A 10,475-nucleotide genomic window follows, 5' to 3' on the forward strand; every position below is an offset into this window, starting at 1 on the left:
GGATGGAGTATATGGGTATAGTAATTCAGATAAATAAATAGGGGCTAGATCATTTAAAGATTTATATACAAATAAAATAATTTTAAAATCAATTCTGAATTTAATAGGCAGCCAATGAAGGGTCCGCAGAATTGGAGTGATGTGAGCACTTTTGCGGCTATTATGAAGGAATCTGGCAGCAGCATTTTGAACTAGTTGAAGGCGATCGATTGATGACTTAGAACTACCACAGTATAGTGAGTTGCAGTAGTCTAAGCGTGAGGTGATAAAAGCATGAACAGCCATGTCTAAAGATTTATGATTTAAGAAAGGTGTGATTTTTGATAACAGGCGAAGTTGATAAAAACTAGAACCTATTACAGAGGAGATATGTTATGAGCACTTTTGCGGCTATTATGAAGGAATCTGGCAGTAGCATTTTGAACTAGTTGAAGGCGATCGATTGATGACTTAGAACTACCACAGTATAGTGAGTTGCAGTAGTCTAAGCGTGAGGTGATAAAAGCATGAACAGCCATCTCTAAAGATTTTCATGGGACCTTTAAGGACTCATCTAACAAAACTCCCAGGTTCCGTACACGTGAAGATCTAAACACTGATAAACTACCCATATCTAAGCTGGTTGCCTTAGAATTATCAGATGGCCCAAAAACAATCACCTCAGTCTTATCCTCATTTAAGGATAGAACATTTTGGGCTAGCCAAAATGTAACTTCATCTAAGCATTTTATTAAAGAAGTAAAAGCAGAGGGATCATGTCTCTTGATAGGTAGATAAATTTGGGTATCGTCGGCGTAAAAATGAAAAGACACCCCAATGATCTGAAAGTATATAGTCAGATACAACAATATCGCTAATCGCAAACCCACGAGAGAGTACTAGGTCCAAGGTATGTCCCTGGATGTGAGTGGAGTCTTTTATCCACTGGACCAGGCTAAACGACTCAATAAGGCTGAGGAACTCCTTGGATAAGGAGGATAATATTGGTTGGACTGACAGCATATGTGGATGTTAAAATCGCCCACCAATAAAAAACGGTCATAGTTTGTGGCGATGTTACCAATAAATTCAGTGAATTGTTGTATGAATTCCTTGATTGAGTGAGGAGGACGATAAATCACCCCTAACAAAACAGGGCCATTCCAGTCAAGATGTAAAAGCTGAGCTTCAAAGCTGGTAAATACTCTTACAGGAACTGACCGGCACCGCACAAGGAATGAGCTTTTTAAAATAGTGACTAATCCACCCCCTCGTCTGTTTGGACGGGGAGAGTTAAAAAATGTACAGTCAGTTGGAACTAGTTCAGAGAAAGGGGTTAAGTCACCAACCTTTGTCCAGGATTCGGTGATAAACATAAAATCCAGACTATGAGAGGAGAAGAAGTCATTTAACAAGAAGGTCTTGTTCACCAAAGATCGAGCATTGATCAGAGCCATTTTGGGTGGAGGGATAACATCCAGAGAGAACGAAGCTCTTCTCAGTGAGCGCAGATTACCAGGAATCACGCCATTTCGTCAACGACAAAGGCCAATCCGAGGGAAGCCATCCCGGGAGACAGGAGACGGGCACAGGGGAAGAACAGGTCGCCAGGCAACAAAGCCACCATTAAACGACACAGGGGAAGGCTTCAGCGAGAAACCAGCCTGAAGATGTGCTTTCAGTTTGATAAGAAATCCTCCCCGGCTGCCGCGTTTTCTCCTGCGTTTTCTCCGTTTTATGTTGAGAGGCCACTGGCGAATACACTCCGGGATGTCCGTTGGAAAACTCCCGTGCGCTTGGTTAAAAACGTGTTGCACGTCCGGCTTACAAATGTTACAAATGTCGATTAAAGAGGTACGAATGTCCAGGAGAGACTGTCGGTCATAAACCAGGAGTGTGCAGCAATTAGGAAGCCAGGCAAACATCCATACAAATAAACAAGAGAGCAGCAGACGGCCAGCCAAACACACAGGCGCCATCTTGAATACAGGCATCCATATCTATGTTTCCTGTCGCCGATTACGTTTTCCTCCAGTGGACGCAGTGCTCAGAGTAATATGACACATTGTGCTCTACTTTTGTGTCCTTAAACACTCGTTTTTTGGGTCAACAGCTTATAAAAACGTAGTTCTGGGTTTTTTAGCATGTTTACTGTACACCTTGTCACATAGCAGATTTTAGACATTGTTCTGTTTTTTGTTATAAGTCAGAAATGACAAGGAGGCAGCTTCCCGCAATACAAAGTCAATGGAGAGCGTTGGATTGTTTTCCCCCGGTGGGCGTGGTTTTCAGATTATGAAGTGTGTCGCTCTGTCTCTATAAGTTATTACTTCTACGAGTCTGTTTTGGACTTTCTGCGTGAGAGCGCCCTCCGGCTTCCAGTATGAATGAAACAGACACCGTATGAAAGTGTTCAGCGCTCCTGATATTCACATCTCCTCATTTTGGATGTGAATAAACGTCAGGTCATGCATAGACTATCAGTAGCCTACTGTCTCTTTGAATTTAAATCTAGATTTAAATCTAGAAACCTCTACATGAACACACCTGTCCGAATAAAGTGTTGGGGACGAATTTACATTTCATTAAAATTAAATATTTATTAAATATAATGCAGCTAACGTTCTACACACAGCAATGTAAACAAAGGTGCCTGTTCTCTTTCGTTCTTGCTGTTTGATTGAGAAAAGTTTAAAGCGCGCCGAGGGCTCTTGTCTTTATGTTATCTGACTAAAAACTATTACTTAAAAATTACCTTATTATTACCTTAAAAATAATTATCACAACACTGGTAAAACAGGCTTATACTGATTTTCTCATCCTCCGAATTATACTTATCAATCCTGTTTTTATGATCATTATCATTCAAAAAATGAATGAATTCAGAACAGGATTAGAATATAATTCTATTTTAAATAAGACAATTTTTTTTTCTACAACAACAACAAAAGTAATGTTTACAACAGCAAAACCACCATACCCTGTAAACTCAATACTACTACTACTACTACTACTACTAATAATAATAATATAATTCCGTTTCTAATTCCAGAGTGATTAAGAGGTGCTTACTTTTAAACTTAAAATGGTCTTTTCTGTTTTGTGTTTCTTTTTCAAAACTGTCATGGCATTTGCTGCTATTTATACAGAAGCATCAGTTTCTGATTTACATGTGTCAGCAAGGAGCACAGCCCTATTAAAAGCTGTGCTTCATGTGCCCCTTTTATACTTTGAGCACCTGCCCCTTCAATGGTCTCTGCACGGCCTTGCTCCAAATCATGTATGAACCACTGCTTTATGATGCCTTTAGGTTATACGAATTAACAAAACAATGAAAACCAATCAAATTTGAATAAAAATGCACTTAAGATTTATGTAATGAATTGCATATAAAATGTCCATCCATTTGGATTAGACAGTTTAATAAACTTAATGTGAGGCATATTTGTCAGTCATACATACAGTAAATGAAACAGATCAGATTTCTTTAATAGTACTAACTTTGATAAAATATTTTGTTTCAGTCTCATACATTTTAACTCTGTAAACAGAGCTGTTTTTGACAAGGTAAAAAAGATTTACACGGCCATTGAGGAATTTTTATCAAAGTATGTTGCAGACATTTCATGAAGAATCATACCAACTTGTGGAATATGGGCAAAACTAAAAATGAAAAGTTTATTAGTTTGTTTGTTAAATCCGTATACATACATTTTCAATTTAAGCCTAAACATATTTTGAATGTTGGGTGATTGACCTCACAAAAGAAGATGTCAGCTATGTGGAGGAAAATATTGTTGAAGGAAAACATTCCAGCTTATCCATGTCACAAAAAAAGTGTCTTTCTGAACACTAATAGCTTACAGTGGTGCTTATGTCTGAGTTTGAGGCAAAACGGCCAAAAGTGTGAACAGTCTGAGATTTGTATGAAGTGACGGCTCTTTGTTTGAGGTTTGAGCAGATGATGGACTCCTGTGAAGCTCCAGATTTACATCCTGCCTGAGATAATTCAAATACACACAAAACAACATGGAAATGATCAGCGATCAGACTGATGGAGTGGAAATCAGGATACATGAACTAAAGGTCTGTGGGTTCATCTGGAGCTGCTATAATTAGCAAACAGTACATGGAGAGATTTAAAGCATTTGTTTTAATCCAGATTTCATCACTGGACGAAGAACAAAAGCAACTTTCTACAGCTGTACTTTCACACTATGTTCCTGGTGATTTGCATAGTTACGAGAATTTCCATCGGCCCGTCCAAATTGTAATGCATTTCTATTCAGTTTTACCTCATTCTATACAATGTCAGATCAGTGAAAATATTGAGTTTACCTTAGAAATCAATTTTTTTTCAGTGCATCTTCAATGATTAAACAATTTTCCACCAGAGACCTGACAACCTGACAAAGCAATAAAAAGGGGTTTAAAGTGGACATACATTGGAAGGAGAATACTGGTTAGTGTAAACAAATGTTGATCACATTGTCTACACTGTCATTTGTTCATTTGTTGTTGTTGATAATCTAGTGTCTGATAAACAAACATTCAAGACAGAATAAATCTGTAAACATCACAGAATTTAAGAAATGTTGTAATCAGCTGAAAATTTCTGTTCATTAACAATTTATCAGGGTATTTTAATCATCACACTAAATGACTTACAAGCTAAAGCTGCAACAAATTAGCTTTTTACGGAATTATTTAAAAAAAAAATGTTCCTACAAGAATTGTAAAACCTGAAATGTTTGACCTTGTGGGAATACTTTTTCAAAAATAATTTCCCTCCACATTGCATAATTTAATGTCCATGTCAAGCTAACAATGATAAATAAAATTAAAAATGTTCCTTATTTTTTTAAACATGCATCCTTATTTTGAATGTCTTCTTTATTGCACATGATTTTCTCGTCTATTTATCTCATTGCTTTTATTCGGATGTTCCGCATATTGATTGTATGATACTTTACAACAATCGTTTTTTCTCATTCAGAATAAACTACTCGAATGATAAACGATGCTCAAGAAGAAAAGTGCCCAACAAACACAATATGGTTATGTTGAATCAACTTATTTTAGATTATTCCTTTTAGGAGCTGATCTTATTCTGAACTAATACTAATAATGAAACTCATGGAGAGGTGAAACTTTCCAGGCATGATGATGTTTTCTTTAAGTTTTATATTATTCATTTAGATGAAGAAAAACTGTATGAAAAATGAACCTTAAGTACCAGTCATTTATTTTTATTAAATTTTTTGGTGCCAGGAAAAAAAATCTTAAAAGTCCTCATCTTCATTTCCATTTTGCCAGATTTGTTTAGTAAATCCAACTTGACCTGAGAGGTGTGCTGAGAAAAGCAATTCTGGAGGTCTTATGATGTGTGAAATATATTCAGCAAGCTGTCAGTGAGAATTTCCTAAGGGTGGAGAAACGAGCTGCTAAGAGAAACACAAATAAAAGGAGGGATGGATGCCCTTGTCATATCAGACCATCACAGGTATCTGGTTTATGGTCTTTAAAACACAAGATGGAGGGGCTCTCTTATCTGTTCTTACTTTTGGGTGAGTAAAAATGACACGCATCAATCAAATGATGTACAATTATAGATGCCGTTTAGCTATTCTTTATGAACATTTTTAAAGAATCAAATGCAACACAAAGTTGATCGACAGACCAGAAAGCAATGGAAATGTTTTGTTTTTGTAACAGGTGTCTTTTCCATTCAGGGGAGTTCAGAAAACTTGGAAGGTAAAAAGTAGTAACTAAGGTCCCATTAGTTAACATGCATTAACTAACATTAACCAATACACAACTTATAGTATTTATTAATCTTTGTCAATGTTGGTTAATAAAATACAACTGCTCGTAGTTAGTTCATGTAAGCGCAGATCCATTAAAAATATTAACTTCGGATTTTAATGTAGTAGTAAATGGAATTGAGTGTTTTGGATTGGAATTTAATATTTTAACCCACATGGAATGTACTGAAACTTCACACATTTGAGTCTTGAATCTCTGTCTCTTTAAATGTTTTTAGAGAATTTGGCATTAAAAGGAACAGCTGTACAGTCGACCACATATTACAGCTGTGGAGCTGCAAAGGCCATCGACGGCATCAGATATGCTCCAGGTACAGCCCATACATACTGCTCCATCACATCATATGAGCTCAGCCCGTGGTGGAGGCTGGACCTGCTGGATTATTACTACATTTACAAAGTGACCATCACCAACAGAGCCGACTGCTGTCTGGAGCAAACGACTGGAGTAGAGATCCGCATCGGAAACTCTCTGGAAAACAACGGCAACAACAATCCCAGGTGAAGTTACGAAAACAGTTATGAACGTGTCAGGAGAACCGGATTTGCAGGTCACCTGATTGTGTCGTGGTTTCTCTCTTTCTCTCTGCAGATGTGCTGTCGTCACTTCACCTGTCCCAGCAGGCAGTACTGTCAGTTTCTCTTGCGGCGGAATGGAAGGTCGTTATGTGAACATGTACACTCCTAACATCCGGATGCATCTCACGCTGTGTGAGGTGCAGGTTTATGAAACAGGTAATTTCTGACACCTCATTCTAGAATGTTAAAGTGCGGTCACATTAGTGAAATTTCACGTGGAAAAAAATAGGTCCATTGTCAATAGCATAGAGATGTACGAAGCACAGCTCACAAAGGTGTCACTTTCAAGCCCAGCATCTTTCTGTTGGTCGAATTTGCATGATCAACTTGAAAATGCAGTGAAATCTGCGTTGGGAATTTTTTAGCCCTCATGCAGATAGCTGATTGGTTTCAAAGTGACTTATATGCAGTGTTGGGCAGTAACGCATTACTTAGTAACGCGTTACTGTAAATTGATTACTTTTTTAGTAATGGAGTAATTTAACGCGTTATAATTTTCAAAATAGTAATTAGAGTATAGCTACAAGCCGAGGTCTCTATACGTTACTGCCTCGTTATATTGCTGACAGAATGCAGTGTTTTATAATCTAGAGATTGTACTACCGCAAAAAAATTAATTGTAGACATTATGAAAGATTAATTATGCATATATTTATTGTGTTATAACAGAGATTTGTGAGATTGCGATGAACTGAGATTATAAATGCAGCGCTGGCATTCTGTCATGCCAAACCATGCACGCAGCAGCTGCTTGCTTTAGTTAAAAATAATTAACAGTGTTCTGTGAATGTTGGTGCTTTAATAACAAATATTTATCGGGGGCGTGTATGCTGGGATTTCATAAATTTCACTGAGAAAAAAGTAACGTAACTAGTAATGTAACTAATTTCTAATTACTTTTGAAATAAAGTAATCAGAACAGTAATGTGATTACTTTTAAAAGTAGTAATCAGTAATCAGTAATCAGTAATTTGATTACATTTTCAGAGTAACTTGCCCAACACTGCTTATACTGTATGTGAGTGAGCTGTGCTTCATATGTCGCTACAGTACTGAGTCTGACGATGGACATTTTTTGCCAAAATTTTGCTCACGTGACCGCCGTACCACAAGTGGCCAACATAGAATCTGCACTGATTTTATTCATTTTTTAAATTACAAATTTAATCGATTCATTGATTGATTAAAAATCGATCAAAAAACAAACAAACATTTGTTTATTTCTGTGGTTGATGTTTTGCATTTTTGCAGTTTATAGGAAAAAAGTTTTTCTGAGGATGAAATTAACCTCCAGTTTTGACACAGCTGCAGTAAACAACACATTTCTAGATCAGGTAAGAAAACATGCAACAGATCAAAGAATTGAAATGGGCAAAATCTTAAAAGATAAAACATCAAAAGAGAAATACTCCATTCCACTTTTCCTCAGGGGCAGTTCTGGGGGGGAGAGGCAGTGTCAACAAGCTTTGGGTTCAATGCGCAGTTTGTCCTGTGGGTGGCAATAATGGAAATAAGTAAATCATCACTAGGTGCTAAATTCAAATCTGCGTCCGCTGACTGGCGCAGAACCAGAGACAGACGCGTTTTTACAGCGCTGCGCATTAAAACCATGCGTGTGTTCGCCGACTAAATTCTGCTCTCTCATCAGAAACAACAAAGTGCAGATGTGCGTGCGAATGTGAGTAAGATATTAATTTCACAATGTAAACAGCTTCAGTGATTTTAATGGCAGTTTTTGAGATTGCTTGAACTCTGGCTAGACTGAAGTCAGTGATAATGTTTTTTGTGAAGTCAGTAATAATGTTTTTTGATAGGCTAATGTAAATGTTCTTTGTTCTCTTTCTGTACAATGAAAGTGTTATAATTAACTTACAATGTTTTTATTCAATTCACATTAAATACAAAGTCAGTCGTATTAAAAAAAAAAATGTATGGCATGACACCCATATCTGCTATTTAAGTAAAAAGACAGGGTTTTATGCGTAGTTAATAGATTACACTATTAGGCTACTTTGCCCATCGCCCATTATAGCTCAACTAAGACAATCTATAAAGATGCAAAATGCATTTACTTACACATATTTGAGAATCGAGATATTTTATGTTATGAACACATTTGGGAATATTTCAAATAAAAAGGAAAAAATAAATAAAACATAAGCATATATCAGTTATAAAGTGCTATTGTGGCTGCTGTGTGTCACATGACAAGCATGACGAGGCCAGTCTAGTTACACTAAATAACTAGAAGGGGAAGTCGTGGCCTAATGGTTAGAGAGTCGGACTCATAACCCAAAGGTTGTGGGTTCGAGTCTCGTACTGGCAGGGATTGTAGGTGGGGGGAGTGAATGTACAGCGCTCTCTCCCTCCTTCAATACCATGACTGAGGTGCCCTTGAGCAAGGCACCGAACCCCAACTGCTCCCCGGGCACCGCAGCATAAAAATGGCTGCCCACTGCTCCAGGTGTGTGTTCACGGTGTGTGTGTGTGTGTGTGTGTTCACTGCTGTGTGTGTGCACTTTGGATGGGTAAATGCAGAGCACTAATTCCGAGTATGGGTCACCATACTTGGCCACATGTCACGTAACTTTTTTCACTCACGTCACGCTAAATGAAACCTGCTTTAATAGCTGTTGGTGTGTTTTAGCTGCAGTCCACTCTGGGGTTGAGTCCGGTCTCTGACGTTAAACTGTCCTGGATGAGACTCCCCTACCGTGAAGTAACACACGAGGAGAAAAAACCAAGGTAGAAGCATTAATCTATAATAACTGCATTAGGGTGCAGTTAATCAAATGAATCGTGATAAATCTCACTTCCACTGAAGCTCAACAGGCTCTTTAGAACCTGCTGGAAAATATGATTATCACAATATTTATGTTTTATTCACAGGACTTGTGCTGATAAACGTTAATCTGGAACCACAGACTGAATATTTCAAGCAGATGTTTATTTATTGTTCATTTTTATAATTCATTGATTTCTGTAATTGTTCCAGCTGCTGACATATTCATATTCATCTTGTCCTACATGCTTCTTAAAATTGGTTTGAAACATTTTGTATAAATATGCATAAGTACTTAGCTAAATGTATCAGTGTACATACAGTATGTGAATTATATTTTAATTTCATCAAGGAACACATGCTCATTTCATAGCAGTTTATCTGAAGGACAATTAAAATTACTCTCATTTTACTGATAACTGCTGACAATATGTCTATTTATTTTACTGGGATTGTGTATCAGTTAATTTATTACAATACAATTTTCATTAAAGCAATAAGCAACTTAAAGCCTTGCGTTAAATTGATGCTGCAGTGTGTTGTGTGATGTTCAAGAATGACTTTACTTTGTATATTTATCCAGAACAACCGAAATGTGACCTTGATTGTCTGAGTCGCCTCGTTTAAACCCTGAACACACAATATATGAATGTTACTGTGTTGACTATTAAAAAGACTTTACTAAAAGACTCCCTTTCTCTCTGTACTAAACTTTAAACAGTTAACTCCTATGTGTATAATAGAAAGTTATAGTTGAGAAGACAGCATGTGCTATTTATGAAGTAAATGACAAATGCCTGATCCAAGTGGTATATTAAGCAAAAACAAGAGTGAAGCTCTTACTACTGCCAGAAATATATATAATGAAAACACCAAATAATGTTACATTTTATAACATCAAAATGCATAATTTTGGGAAGAAAAAAGCTAAGGATTTTATATTTATTTATTTACTCATTGTATTTTTTATTAAATATAAACCTTTCCTTTTCCTTCATAATAATTCATGGATCAGAGGGTAGAGGGATTTTACAGAGTAGATTCACTCTAGATTGCTGGTTTTAGGAACAGACTAGGGCTGCACGATAAATCGCATGCAATATTTAACGCGCATCTTATCAGTAAAGCCGGTTCTGTAATCATTCTTCATCTGATCCTTATATCGCTTCTTCGGCCCCCCAGCTGAACGTCGACCATGATGTAGCTGGCCGTGTAGCACTCTGCGGGGCAGTCGACATGGGGGCATCCTTATCACGTGCCCCAATCACTGCAGCTGGCGCTGGGTGATCATGGCCTCAATACTTCTACAG

The 10,475-nt window shown here is 37.3% G+C and overlaps 1 protein-coding gene across 1 annotated transcript; it reads left to right on the forward strand.

Annotated features, from left to right (window-relative positions):
* The first annotated feature begins 5,487 nt into the window (after positions 1 to 5,487).
* LOC107689039 (fucolectin-1-like) lies at positions 5,488 to 6,550 on the forward strand. Its single transcript, XM_016486908.1, has 4 exons — positions 5,488 to 5,546; positions 5,695 to 5,733; positions 6,023 to 6,305; positions 6,397 to 6,550. The coding sequence occupies exons 1-4, from the start codon at positions 5,513 to 5,515 to the stop codon at positions 6,548 to 6,550; spliced, it is 510 nt and encodes a 169-aa protein (XP_016342394.1). The 5' UTR covers positions 5,488 to 5,512.
* The last annotated feature ends 3,925 nt before the right edge of the window (positions 6,551 to 10,475 follow it).

This window comes from Sinocyclocheilus anshuiensis, unplaced genomic scaffold, assembly GCF_001515605.1.
Source record: "Sinocyclocheilus anshuiensis isolate Anshui unplaced genomic scaffold, SAMN03320099.WGS_v1.1 scaffold1263, whole genome shotgun sequence".
Classification (NCBI taxonomy): Eukaryota; Metazoa; Chordata; class Actinopteri; order Cypriniformes; family Cyprinidae; genus Sinocyclocheilus; species Sinocyclocheilus anshuiensis.

What these genes read in the sequence shown, in the direction of transcription:
- LOC107689039 (XM_016486908.1), top strand. Translation starts at nt 5,513, where the DNA reads ATGGAGGGGCTCTCTTATCTGTTCTTACTTTTGG. An exon ending in TTATCTGTTCTTACTTTTGG is followed by an intron (nt 5,547 to 5,694) that starts GTGAGTAAAAAT and finishes TTTTTGTAACAG; the next exon opens with GTGTCTTTTCCATTCAGGGG. An exon ending in GAGTTCAGAAAACTTGGAAG is followed by an intron (nt 5,734 to 6,022) that starts GTAAAAAGTAGT and finishes AAATGTTTTTAG; the next exon opens with AGAATTTGGCATTAAAAGGA.